At 40.3% G+C, this 14,687-nt stretch overlaps 1 protein-coding gene across 1 annotated transcript; it reads right to left on the bottom strand.

The window, feature by feature from the left end:
* Nucleotides 1–7,361: 7,361 nt before the first annotated feature.
* LOC127436171 (suppressor APC domain-containing protein 2-like) lies at nt 7,362–14,456 on the bottom strand. The gene is made up of 5 exons (XM_051690167.1): nt 14,244–14,456; nt 11,807–11,953; nt 11,493–11,588; nt 10,144–10,251; nt 7,362–8,951 (listed from the first exon to the last, which is right to left on the bottom strand). The coding sequence occupies exons 1-5, from the start codon at nt 14,382–14,384 to the stop codon at nt 8,823–8,825; spliced, it is 621 nt and encodes a 206-aa protein (XP_051546127.1). The 5' UTR covers nt 14,385–14,456; the 3' UTR covers nt 7,362–8,822.
* Nucleotides 14,457–14,687: the final 231 nt, after the last annotated feature.

Below are 14,687 nucleotides of genomic sequence, written 5' to 3'. Positions count from 1 at the left end.
AAAAAAAAAAAAAAAAATAACCATTGGATATTTCCAGTGTTATTGCTCAGGAAAAAAAGAACCCAATAGTGGGGCATGTTGTCACACTATAAGCAGTGAGTTGTCACAATGGGAACCTGCTGTTTAGTTTAAAATGTAAAATCATATCTAAAGTAAAAGAAGCCATACCTTGAATTACATACAGTGCAAATCTGTATTTCAAGTGCATTATAGGCCATTTAATGGCTTTAAACACTAAAACAATTCTGAAAAATAAAACAATTCATAAAACAGCCAGAATGGAAACCATTGTTTTTGCAAACAGATATTATAATTAATTAATTGTATATAATTACAACATATAAAGCTAATTTGACAACTTGCCTTGACAAAATACTCTCATCCTGAGAAGAAAGTTACAATCTACCTTCATTATATCATAATTGTTTTGTCTTTATGCCCGTGTAGATTTATTGTGTTCAGAAAATCTTATGATATTGGAATCAGTATAAATGTCCTAAGTAGTTTTGATCTTGTTGTATAAAATGTACAAAAACATCAAAACCTCTGTAAGAGAAAACAAGCATTTATTAAATTGGATTGTTGACTCAAAATAGTACATGACAGCCAGCCGCCGTCTCCCCAATGCCACCGACAGAACTATATATAGTAATATAAACTTGTCAGGTTTAGTGTTTTAATGTATTGATTGTTCATATGAGATTTATTGGTAAAGATGCTCCAGGTGCCTTCAGTAAAGCTGAACACAAAAAAAATCTCTTACCTGTGATGGTATTGAATATGGTCTTGACAGGAGTAGTGGCTCATATGAAGTTTGTTGTGGGACTGACAGCTCATTTTAAAGTGAAGACACACAACACCTCCAGCACTATGATTCAACACCACCGGGAGCTTCAGGAACCAATGAAAGCAAAGCATTCTTCACTAAAGGCCAATATGGAAATGTGTCCATTGAACAGCTCTCTCACAAACAACTGTTTGCATATCATTGAGTTCATGGATCATATAACATATTAACATATTTATTTGCAAAGAACTAGTTGGTGGATGGTGAGTTAGTTTGAGTTCAGCGGGTGAGAATGGTTAAGAAGACGTGTAGTGGCAAGTCCTCATCATTAACACTGATTGGCAATGATGCAACTCGCCATTGACTCCTGACGGAAATTTGGTGGTAAACAACTGATGCAACCGTACATTAGTATTCTTCTGAAATTCAGTGTAACAAAGTGTAATTCATTACATGAATGAGGTCTGATGGAAGAATCAGACAAAAGCAGAGAGACGGGCATCATTTGGGTGGTTTAAATGAATGTTTTCTTACATTTTGTCCATCTTCGTGTGATAGAAGCATTTTCAGTCACATCTTGAGCATTCTGTTCAGGTGTATCTTCTCAATAGTTTCAACATCCTGGTTTGTGTAACCACATTTTAAAAATCACGATATTAGTCTGCCCTAAATTAAGAAATTCAGAGAGAGTTACAATATTCTGAAGTATGGATGAAAACATCTTGAGTTTACTATGTGATGGAGACATGACAGATGAAGTATAATAGTTTATGTAATTCTTTTGTGCTCCTAAATGAAATACTGGGCTTTTCTGTCCAATAGTTAATCTATCCGATATAAACACAAGAACAGAAACCTGTAAAATCTGTTCAGAGTTTTGCTTTTAACATAAACATGCATATCATGAATCTCCTTCAGGTAAATGTTATATTGCAGGATTGTTACACAAAATAATGAATGTCACTATATAAACTGAAATGATCAACACTGACAGAAACGTTCAGCTGTTTTATTCTCTTCTGACTCTGAGAAACTCAAAGCTTCAGCGTGCAGCAACTGGACACATTAATTGTGTTTGTCTCGAATTCAACAGAAAGTCATATCACACATCGACAGATAAATTAATTCTAAAACATTCATGCTGTCCAGTGATGCAATGGTATTGAGTACATTTGCATGCAAATGAGAAATATTCAAAGTCATTTCATATGCTAATTACACTGGATGTTTTGTAATCGTGTGTCTATGACGTCTCAAGTTGAACTAAACACACTGAAATTTGGCAAAATATTCTCATAAACGGACTGGATAATATTTCTCGTGGGCTGTTATGAAGAGTGACATTGTAATGCATATTTACCTGAAGTTTTTTGTAAAATAAATTGTTAAATTACACAGTAATCTGATTAAAAACTGTGGAGACTGTGAATCAGAATCAAGGCAAACGATTATTACAGTCACTTGAAAAGAGAAAAACTTAATTTAATAGCGATTACACATTTAATAACATTAACATAAGTGAACAGAAAAACACTGCAGGTGTACTCTCTGGGTAACTAGTGTCACTATTACAAATGACCCAGCAACAACGGTTTTTTATTTTTTGGATCATTTCAATAAAATCCCGCTTAAAACTCCTCAAACACACATTACTCCCATAGGCTCTCGTTGGAAGATAAGAAAAAGTGTGTCAGAGTGATGGTGACATGGCAACAGTTGCTAAGACAGGACTGGTCAGAAACACTATGGCGTTTATGTGGGTCTTAGCAAAGGGTCAATTGAACACCCCTGACAATTTTCATGTAAAAATCACACAGTATTAATGGTGCTTAGTTTTGTTTTTCATGTTACTTGCAATAGAAGAGCAAGCTAAGATAGATACGGAAAAGTCTTTAGCACCTGTCAAATTTCCATTTGGATAATCTGGCCCACGCAAGAAGTAATTGAAGAGCCCTGGCCTATATATTCACCAGATGACGCCATTTGTATATATTTTTCCAGATGAGGTTTATTGATGAGGAATAAAAAAAACATAAAAATAAAAAACTATCGGCATAGATTTTTAACCATAACCGAGTTAAATAAACAACTATTGGCACAGATTAATTGGTAAAACTGATATATCGGTCTATGATGAACAATATTATAAATCCATACCATTTTGCCTGTTTAAGCATTCACACCATCCAGGACTTTATAAGCTTCAAATTTGAGTCCTATTAGTCTGATGACACATAAAAAAAGCTAACAGTAAATGATAATAATAATATGGTCACTGCTATGACATGCACCATCTCTAGATGAATCTGACAAAGTCACAATGCCTTTTCACATTCTTTCCTCTGATTTGGGGGGCGAGATGAGAAAGTCACTTTCACACACAGCTTTTTCCAGTAAAATTAACGGCATTTTTCCATTTAGAGGTGTGTGAATAGCACCCGTTGGGAAAAACCGATAAATCAGCTTTACAACGCATTACAACCCTTTGTCTTATTTTTACTACTTCCGGGATGTTGTTCTTTTGCTGTAAAGTTTAACCCTTCAGTATGTAGATAAGTTTTCACTGTGAACACTTGAGACTCACGAAGGCCGGCAGCATGTCGTGGTACGTGGTGGTGGTGTGGTGCTGGTACTGCAGGGCTGGTGGAGCAGGCCGGCACACTGGTTGAGCGGGTCGCAGTGACGGCTCCTTCACATCACACGACTGAGCAGCTGCTGCAGTGGATGAGGAGGAGGAGGAGGGAGGAGGAAGAGGAGAGCCCATCTCAGCTGTGGCACTGCTGCTCTTGTTCTCCGTGTCTGAGAGAGGAGCAGCAGACAGAGCCGACGCCTGCAGGTTCCTCCCACCTCCCTCCCTCCAGCTGGACACATCTGACAATCACAGAGAAACAGTATTAACACCACATCAGTACGAATTACACACATGAATGAGGCAAAAGGGGCAGTGCTCACTCTGCGGGCGGAGGCTTGGTCCGGGCCCATATGATGGATCGAAGAAGCTTCTTTCCTTGCCAGCCTTGTCCTGTTCTCCTGCTGCGTTCAGCGTCGGAAACTCCTCGTGAGAGAATGGCTGCAGTCGGCTTGAGAACTTTTAACCTGTTACACGTCAACAGCACATTACAACCCCTCACAGTCGCAGTCAAATGTTCAGATGACATGTCAAATGAAACATCATAAGCCATCACCATTAAGCAAAAACAACCAAACGGAGATGAGTTGATTCTTACCATCTGCTTTGACTGCCTTTCCGTTGAGCTGAGCCCATTGCTTTGGTCCACCTGTGCATGTACTCTAGAGAATACATCAGACACACGATCCTCACTCGCATCTTTACATGAACTCATATGAATAGAAAGTATCATAACATGCTCTTCTCTAGATTTATTTAAAGATTATTTTTTAAAAAAGAAAGAAAAACACTGCAGGTATCCTTTCTGAGTACTCGTGTCACTATTACAAATGAAAAATTAAAAATCTGTGCAGGGTCTGTGCAAGCAGGCTCACTAGGGGAAACACATATTTGCGTAGGCCAGGGGGCCAGCTGTGTGCCAGCGCGTCTATGCCGAGGGGAGCCTCGGTGAGGGCGTACCAGAGCGGGCAGTGGGAGGATTCTTGGGAGGTGAACAGGTCCACCTGTGCCCGTCCGAATCAACTCCAAATCAGCTGGACCACCTGAGGGTGGACTCTCCACTCTCCTCTGAGGGAAACCTGCCGTGACAGTGCGTCCGCTGTAGTGTTGAGGTTGCCCGGGATGTGAGTGGCTCGCAGCGACTTGAAGTGCTGCTGACTCCGGAGGAGGAGACGGTGGGCGAGTTGTGACATACAACAAGAGCGCAGACCGCCTTGGCGGTTGACATATGCTACCACTGCCGTGCTGTCTGTCCGAACTAACACGTGCTTGCCCTGAATCAACGGCCGGAACCTCCGCAGGGCGAGCAGAATTGCCAACAACTCGAGGCAGTTGATGTGCCAATGCAGTTGCAGGCCAGTCCTGAGGCCGGCGGCTGCATGCCTGTTGCAAACAGCGCCCCAGCCCATTTTTGAGGCATCTGTCATGACCACGACGCGCCTGGAGACCAGTTCTAGAGGTACACCTGCTCGTAGAAACGAGAGGTCGGTCCAAGGGCTGAAAAGACGGTGACAGACCGACATGATGGCCACGCGGTGTGTCCTGTGGCACCATGCCCGTCTCGGGACTCGAGTCTGGAGCCAGTGCTGAAGCGGCCACATATGCATCAACCCGAGTGGGGTGGCCACCGCCGAGGACGCCATATGCCCCAGGAGCCTCTGAAAAAGTTTCAGTGGAACCGATGTTCCCTGTTTGAACGCCATCGTTCGTAAGGTGCACCGTCAAGGAGACTGAGTCCAACTACAAACCGAGAAAAGAGATGCTCTGAACCGGGAGGAGCTTGCTCTTTTCCCATTTGACCCGAAGCCCTAGTCGGCTGAGGTGTGAGAGCACCAGGTCCCTGTGTGTGCACTACACATCTCGAGAGTGAGCTAGGATTAGCCAGTCGTCGAGATAGTTGAGAATGCGAATGCCCACCTCCCTTGGCGGGGCAAGGGCAGCCTCTGCGATCTTTGTAAACACACGAGGAAACAGGGACAGGCTGAAAGGGAGGACTTTGTACTGATACGCCTGACCCTCGAACGCGAACCGCAGGAAGGGTCTGTGTCGAGGAAGGATCGAGACGTGGAAGTACGCATCCTTCAGGTCTACCGCCGCGAACCAATCTTACAGTACTGTGTGTGTGTATATATATATATATATATATATATATATATATATATATATATATCACACACACACACACACACACACACACACACACACACACACACACACACATACACATACACTACCGGTCAAAATTTTGAAACACTTACTCGTTCAATTTTTTTTTTCTTCACATTTTAGAATAATAGTAAAGTCATTAAAACTATGGAATAACATAAATGGAACTATGGGAATTATGTTGTGACTAAACAAAATCCAAAATAAATCAAAACTGTGTTATATTTTAGCATCTTCAAAGTAGTCACCTTTTGACATGTACTCTTGACATTTTCTCAAACAACTTCTTGAGGTATCACCCTGGGATGCTGTTTAAACAGTATTGAAGGAGTTCCCATCTATATGTTGGGCACTTATTGGCTGCTTTTCTTTATTATTTGATTCAAAAACTTTAAATTAAATTTTAGTTTTATAATGAAATAAATTAATATGGTGGCACAATTATATTTTTGTCTACAAAACTAATTTCAAACATTTAAGCATACACCTTCAGATCAAAAGATTTTTAAGATCATGAGAAACATTTCAGTCAAGTGTTTCAAATCTTTTTATCGGTAGTGTGTGTGTATATATTACGAAACATGACAAAAGTTAGTGCACTTATAAGTCTAATATGCAATTGCAGTTGAAGTCAGAAGTTTACATACACCTTAGCCAAATACATTTAAACTCAGTTTTTCACAATTCCTGACATTTAATCATAGAAAACATTCCCTGTCTTAGGTCAGTTAGGATCACTACTTTATTTTAAGAATGTGAAATGTCAGAATATTAGTAGAGAGAATGATTTATTTCAGCTTTTATTTCAGTGGGTCAGAAGTTTACATACACTTTGTTAGTATTTGGTAGCATTGCCTTTAAATTGTTTAACTTGGGTCAAATGTTTTGGGTAGCCTTCCACAAACTTCTCACAATAAGTTGCTGGAAATTTGGCCCGTTCCTCCAGACAGAACTGGTGTAACTGAGTCAGGTTTGTAGGCCTCCTTGCTCACACATGCTTTTTCAGTTCTGTCCAAATTGTCTATCAGACTGAGGTCAGGACTTTGTGATGGACACTCCAATACCTTGACTATGTTGTCCTTAAGCCATTTTGCCACAACTTTGGAGGTATGCTTGGGGTCATTGTCCATTTGGAAGACCCATTTGTGACTGAGCTTTAACTTCCTGGCTGATGTTCTGAGATGTTGCTTCAATATATCCACATAAATTTCCTTCCTCATGATGCCATCTATTTTGTGAAGTGCACCAGTCCCTTCTGCAGCAAAGCACCCCCACAACATGATGCTGCCACCCCCATGCTTCACGGTTGGGATGGTGTTCTTCGGCTTGCAAGCCTCACCCATTTTCCTCAAAACATAACGATGGTCATTATGGCCAAACAGTTCAATTTTTGTTTCATCAGACCATTTCTCAAAAAAGTAAGATATTTGTCCCCATGTGCACTTGCAAACTGTAGTCTGGCTTTTTTATGGAGGTTTTGGAGCAGTGGCTTCTTCCTTGCTGAGTAGCCTTTCAGGTTATGTCGATATAGGACTCGTTTTACTGTGGATATAGATACTTGTCTACCTATTTCCTCCAGCATCTTCACAAGGTCCTTTGCTGTTGTTCTGGGATTGATTTGAACTTTTCGCACCAAACTACGTTCATCTCTAGGAGACAGAATGCATCTCTTTCTCTCTCTCTCTCTCTCTCTATATATATTTGTATTGTATATTTAATGGTCAAAACACATTCAAGTCTCCCATCTGAAAAATAGAAGAAAGTGTTTCACAAGACAAATGAATGAACAACGCGTTTTAATAAAGAAAAGGCAGCAAGATCGTTGTGGATTATAAATGCAAAAGCAAGCAGAAGACTGAGAATAATCAGATGATGACAGCATGTGAAGTGAAATTATATCACATTCAAATATAAACCCTCTGATGAAGCTCTGCTGGTTCTCCTGTAACTCACTTCAATCATTTAATGATAGACTCTATTTTCTTTATACAAAATATAATTTCTTATTTCTTTTCTTTCTCTTTTTAGGGGTGAAATATAACCTGGACATGTTCTTGATGGTTTTTGTGTGATTCACCAATCAGCTTCAATATGTAATAAAACAATTATCACATAATAATTAAATGTCACAATACAGGTAACATCCGTTCATCAGGGGGTTATAAAATGGAGTGGCAAACCACGATAGACAGAGACAAGGAATTTAAAGTGTGTAATATTTGATCAATAACAGTCTGCAAACCTCTGGGATCACACAGTTGAGAACATTTTCAACATGTGTAACTAGAAATCAAAGAAATCTGAAGATGTCACGTTAAAATTATTCCCAATGAACCACGTGTAACTTTCTACCCTCCTGATTTCTCCTCTGTGATACGTTGATAATACATTCGGTAAAACACACTCCTAAGACATTTCCACACCCTTGCATCATCTTGATCTTGAGGGCTGAGAGGGAGTTTTTGATCTTTGCTGCTGGGTTCATACATTACTGTAGTAAATATGTGGCCTGTTGAAATATGTTGAAAACATTTACAGTCACACAGAGGAATTTTGATCTCTCCTCTAAAGATTCATATGTGTGACTGCTGTAGTCATTCATGAAATCACTTAAAACTTCCCGCAGAGATTCAATTCATCATCACAACTGATTCACTGCAAAACTACACTTCAGTCACACTGAAGCAAACAAACACTCATAATTCTGAATCACACTACAAACCGTTCACAGCTCATGATCACTAAGCTTCAGAAGAGAAAAGAAAAGTATTCTGGGTTATTTCAATTATATGACAATTAGTTCCGGGCCTTGGATGTGTTTGGACAGGTGACATTCAAACAATACTGATATTTAGTCTAATAACACTTGTATGTTTCATAGACTTAAATAATGATTCTTAAAATCCCACTGGAGAGATGCGCTTGTCCATGATGTGATCTGATGGGATGAATTACAGTTATCTGTGGTTTATTGTTCTGGTTAGTTCATGTGTTTGTAAATGTAGTCAGTCACAGTTGATTGAAATGAAGAAACTCAGTGCGATCAAATGAGAATCCATTCAGGAAGAAAAACAAACAGCTAGGCTCAAAGAGCTCCTGCATGGATCCGGTGTTTGGACTGTTATTGAGATCATAGTGTATGAAATGGAGCTCAGATGAAAACGCTGTATGGTGGATGTTTGTTGAAGTGTGTAACGGAGTAGTGCGGAGGCGTTTGGTTCGGTGGTGGAGTGCTCAATGTTAGATGAAGGTGGAGTCGAGCACGCTGCTGTCGTGAACGTTGCGCGCTCGAGCCTCAAACAGCTGCTTGATCAGAGCAGATTTCTCCTGCTCCAGCTGAGTGATGCGCTCACTTTTCTCTGTAACTTCCTGTAAGAGAGGAAATCAGAGTGAGACAGATGGAATAATTGGGTCAGAAATATCAACCAGCTTAATCAACCTCTTATAATGATGTACCATTGTTCTACTTAAAGATGCTGTAAGTGAGGCCTGGGTAGCTCAGTGAGTAAAGACGCTGACTATCACCCCTGGAGTTTGTGAGTTCGAATCCCAGGGTGTGCTGAGTGACTCTAGCCAGATCTCCTATGCAACCAAATTGGCCCGGTTGCTAGGGAGGGTAGAGTCACATGGGGTAACCCCCTTGTGGTTGCTATAATGTGGTTTGCTCTCGGTGGGGCGCGTGGCGAGTTGTGCGTGGATGCCGCAGTGGATGGCGTGAAGCCTCTACATGCGCTATGTCTCTGCGGTAATGCGCTCAACAAGCCACGTGATAAGATGTGTGGATTGACGGTCTCAGACATGGAGGCAACTGAGGTTCGTCCTCCGCCAGCCAGATTGAGGTGAGTCACTACGCCACCACAAGGACTTAAAGCACATTGGGAATTGGGCATTCCAAATTGGAGAGAAAAAAAAAAAGATGCTGTAAGTGCTTTTTTCATGGAAAAGTATGCAAAAACTATTCATACTATTCATACCTTAAAGATATTAATGAAATAAGTGTCCTGAGATATCTCACCGGTCTCTATGACGGCTCTAGACTTTGTAAACAGCAAACAAAAATGTGTCGCTTTTCACCTGTCAATCATTTTGCTCGTTCTCATAGTGTTGTATTTGAAGTGGATCTTTGAGGCTATGATTCATAATGTTTGTCATTTCAGGGTGCTATTGTGCCACTTTTGAATTTGAGAGCCACAGGACCAAACAATGCTGCTCTTTTGCTTAGTTTTGGTCTCAAAATTCATCTTTGGAGGGCGGGGTTTTGGAATTAGAGGGCGTGGCTAATTCAATGGCTCAGTTACGTGAAAGCTTCAGAATGCTAAAATCGCTTACAGTACCTTTAATGTGAAACAGAATTTTATCAGGTTTATTCTGTCTTCTGAATGTCTGTAATTAAAAACCCATTTCAGATGAAGACAGATGACAATGTGAGCAGATTTGACAGAAACAAACAAATCCAGCTCACTCTACATTATTGTCCATGCAGAGTTCACCTTGACAATATTTCAATGGTTTGGAGTCATGTTCTTAGAGATGGGCAGTATGATGGTGTTATGAGTCTGACCTGTGTGAGGAGTCGGTTCTGCTCCTTCAGTATGTGGATGGCCTGAGGAGGAGCAGGAGGAGCACTGCAGGAGCCGCTGACAGACAGTAAGCTCACGGATTGGAGCGCCTGCAGAACACCACAGATACACTGAACATTCAGAAACGACTCATTACATATTTGATATTAATGGCTGTTTGGATAGATTAACTGGAAAAGTAATTTAATCTCTTTTGTCCAGTGAAAATCATTTAATTGCAGGAAAAATTTGCTGTTAAAATACATCTGAGCAAATGATCTAACAAACAACACATTTTATTCACATATTTAGGAAAACTTATTATCACTTATGTCTAGGGTTGGGAACCCGAGAACCGGTTCTTGTTCGTTCCATTCTTTAAAAAATACCGGAATCGTATGATCTTCGTGACATTCGGCTCTGTTAATGGTTCTCCAATGTGCAGTTTTCTGCCGATGTGGCTTGAACGGCGCCCTCAAATACTCTGACAGTGTTTCCAGCAAAGCATCTCTGCAGCAGCGCTGTCCTTTACTGACTCTACAGTGTAAAACACACAGTTCTACCAGTGTATTTCATTCCCAATCGAACGAGTCTCAAGCCGGCTCTTTTTACAGCGTGAAACATATGTGCTTCCGGTACAGTTCAATTCCTGAAATAATTATTCAAAGGAGCCGGTTCTTTTGAATCAACAGCGCAAAACATATGGTGCTTCCGGTATAGTCCAATCCCGAAAGAACCATTCTAATGAGCCAGTTCTTTTGAATCTAGAGCGTGAAACATACAGCGCTTCCAGTATACAAGTAATCTTACACTGATGTGCAAGTTATGAATGTCCAACTCGAAATTAAATAAGAACCGTTGAAGTCTCACAAGCCTGAAGTACAACATTAGGCTACAAAACACAGTCTAAACTGTCTCTGGAACGGTTTCTGTTTATTTAATGATGACCTGCTGTGTATAGTAAGGATCTATTATTGGATTGTATTTATGTTTCTAAAAAGTCTGCAAACACCTTTTACAAGAACTGTATTAAATGTATTTCTGATTTGTTATATCTGCTCTGTACAAATCTGAAATGATCTCATTATTTTGTAACAGACAACAGAGGGTAGTAAATGCAATAAAAATTGCATTTCTCATTTCTAAATAATTCTTTAAAAAAAAAAAAGTACTAAAAGAATTACTGGAATCGTTACTGGAACAGTTAAGGAACCGGAATCGCAAAATTCCTTACGATTCCCAACCCTACTTATGTCACTTATTATCGATCACCTTAATAAAAAAAGAAAAATAATAAAAACATCAGTAAACAAGACAATCAGATATGACTGAAACAATGTTTCATCCGTACCGTCCTCGAGAATGAAATCAAATTATTCAGACAGCGTGTCACTTCCTGTAATTTAGGCAGAAGAACATCCAACCGACTCTGACAAGTGAAGAACTCCTGATGAAACAGAGTACAAATGAATTCTTGTCCAAACATTAAAATCATTATAAAATCCAAAATATACTAGTGCAGTTTGTAAATGAAGATGTTAATAATAGGCTGAACGACTAAAGATTTGTTTTATAAATGTACTAAAACCATTATATGAGTGAAATGACAGTAACATGTCAAACATTATGACCTATCAGGTATCATATCATACAGAATGGACGTACAGTTGCGTGATGACTCTGGCCAACTTGTCTCTGTGTCTCAGTGACATTATGGATCTGGGTCTGGTACCATTCTTTGGCTCTCTCTAACAGGTCCAGCCCAGCCAGAAGAGAATCTTTCTCCTGTTCCAGCTCCTTCATCTGCTTTAACTGAAAAGGAAACACAAAGTATTACAACAGGAAACACACACACCATTATGGCAGGAAACATGCAGCATCACAGCAGGAAACACAAACATTACAACAGGAAAAATGCAGCATCACAACAGGAAACAGAAAATTACAACAGGAAACACGCAGCATCACAACAGGAAACACAGATCATTACAGCAGGAAACACGCAGCATCACAACAGGAAAGACAAACATTACAGCAGGAAACACAAACATTACAACAGGAAACACTCAGCATCACAACAGGAAATAAACATTACAGCAGGAAACACGCAGCATCACAACAGGAAACACAAACATTACAGCAGGAAACACAAACATTACAACAGGAAACACGCAGCATCACAACAGGAAACACAAACATTAAAACAGGAAACATGCAGTATCACAACAGGAAACACAGATCATTACAACAGGGGCATGTTCAGCCCTGACAAAACGTAGCAAAACATTTATTTAAATGGAAACGGTGGTGCGTTGAATACCCTGTTGTGTTACGCAAGCGTTGTAACTATGGCAGCTGAGAAGGCCATTCTTTGCGTTCTTTTCGAAGAATTTTCAGAACCTGATGAAATCGGTTTAAATACGTGTTTAATACTACAAAATACGCTCGATGTTACAGTCACTGCCCTTGCCGTCCAGAATCGAGTGAAGGGATATGTGGAAACTGTAGTTCCTAATTATGGTGATCCAACATTTGCCTCACATTTCAGGATGACAAGGCAAACATTTCTTCTAATGTCTTCAATTGTTGCATACACCAAGCTGCAGTGGACACATTTGTAAAGGACTTTAGTTGGATCAATTGTGTGCACTGCTTTTTAATACGGAGGGGTTTATATACACGTCACTGCTGATTGGGTAACACCTCTGACACGCCCACCAAACGGGAGAAAACGTACCTCAAAGCCCGTTGCACACCGTTTCGAGGAAACATGTCGTTCAACCCGGAAATCGTAGAAATACGGTGCACACCGTTTTGAGATTGAACATGCCCCAGGAAACACACAGCATCACAACAGGAAACACTAGCTGGGTTACTTTTAAAGGTAAGCAACATCCTGGTATCACGGTCCTGAATTTTCATATTTAATGACTGATAAAGGGCAATATTTGCTGTCAAGATATATGAATACAAACACAAACTACTCATATCGGTACTCTGTATCAGCCAATACCTAAATCTAGGTACTTGGCACTTCTGTGGTGCATCTGTAGTTTTTAGTGTAAGAGCGGCTTAACACATTCACTTTGAAGAGCGCAGCACATGCAGTATTTAATTAAATCTGCAGTTAAACAACCACACAAGGACATATCACAATTTGTATTTGATTAATCATCCATTTCAGCATTAAAGGAGTGACAGCAAGTGCTCATAAGCATGTGAGCATTTGAAAGCAGCCGTCTGTCAGTCAGACAGCACACGGGGACAGAACTGAGTCGGTACTACTGGTACTGCAGAAACACTGGTATCATTACATCTTTTTTTATTTTAGTATTGGTACTAAAGTACTGGTACTTGTGACATCCCTATCCACCACACAACATTTCTCATTAAAAATGTTGATCGGAGCAAGAAAACTTGTATTATTAAAACCTTGTATTAAAAAGCACCCCCAGACACACTCCAAAAAATGTTATAACCACATTCTAATGTGCAGGCAACTTTCTGTGTATAATCAACTGGAATTGGTCTAAATAATCATGTATTGTTTTAGAATGCATTATTAGAAAGTTATTACAAATATTCACAAATGGTTTTTTTTTTTGTCACAAACAAAATGGTCTCTGATTCTCAGTGAGATGAACTGTAGTTTCAACTTTTTAAATGGGTGAAACAAAAAGAGAGAGATTGGGGGGGGGGGGGGGAGGCTTTTTGCTGGTGTCAGGCACTCTGAGTGTTTGTGTGGAGGGCTACTGAAAGGGAAAATCCTCTTTCAATAGACAGACGAGTGAATGCAGACACCATTAAAGTCACAGACAGACTGCATCACAAAAAAAAAATTAACACATTGAAATATTATAAGACAAATCCACACGAGGAAAGTATCCCAGAACAGATGATTCAACTTACAACACAGAATATGACTGAAGAACCAATCCAGACATTACAGACTTTATAAGAGAAAGAAAAGCAGTTAAAATCACAGTTACTCAATGACAAAACAACCATCACAAACATGATCTTCATACACAACCCACTAGCTTGTCAAATCACCAGAACCCGTCTCTCTCTTCCACCTGTCTGTCTGTGGTGTCTCACTCACCCAGACGTAGAAGCTCGAGGCTTTGCTGGAGAACAGGCTGCTGCTCAGAGGGATGAAGACGGTGGTGTACGCGGCCCACACGGCCGGCCCCACAGATTCATCAGCGTCCAGGCCCCGGGGCCCGACACGACTGACCACCATGAGGGGGAGAGAGACAGAGAAACCAGAGAACCACAGAGAGAGAGAGAGAAAAAAAGACAGGGGAATGTCAACGCAGGGAGGAGCGACAGGCAGTGAGAGAAAGACAGTTGAGAGGGAGGGACATCACGAGAGGTGGGGAGTTGGTTTGTTTCAGATTATGCTGCAGTGTATGACAGGAATCTTTGAACTACATTAAACACATCAGTGATATTAATACACTCATGTGTGTACTAGAGCTGCAACACTAATCGATAAAATTGATCATGTAAATTATCGACAACGAATTTCATAATCGATTAGTTG

This window comes from Myxocyprinus asiaticus, chromosome 4 (assembly GCF_019703515.2).
Source record: "Myxocyprinus asiaticus isolate MX2 ecotype Aquarium Trade chromosome 4, UBuf_Myxa_2, whole genome shotgun sequence".
NCBI classification, from domain to species: Eukaryota; Metazoa; Chordata; class Actinopteri; order Cypriniformes; family Catostomidae; genus Myxocyprinus; species Myxocyprinus asiaticus.
Note: the sequence above shows the minus strand (reverse complement) of the source record. Positions and strands in the feature narration are given on the sequence as shown.

Coding starts and splice junctions, on each gene's coding strand:
- LOC127436171 (XM_051690167.1), bottom strand. CDS start 14,384: ATGGTGGTCAGTCGTGTCGGGCCCCGGGGCCTGGACGCTGATGAATCT. Junction 11,954..14,243: donor CCTCGAGCTTCTACGTCTGG/GTGAGTGAGACA, acceptor TTTCCTTTTCAG/TTAAAGCAGATGAAGGAGCT. Junction 10,252..11,492: donor TGATTTCATTCTCGAGGACG/GTACGGATGAAA, acceptor GGTGTTCTGCAG/GCGCTCCAATCCGTGAGCTT.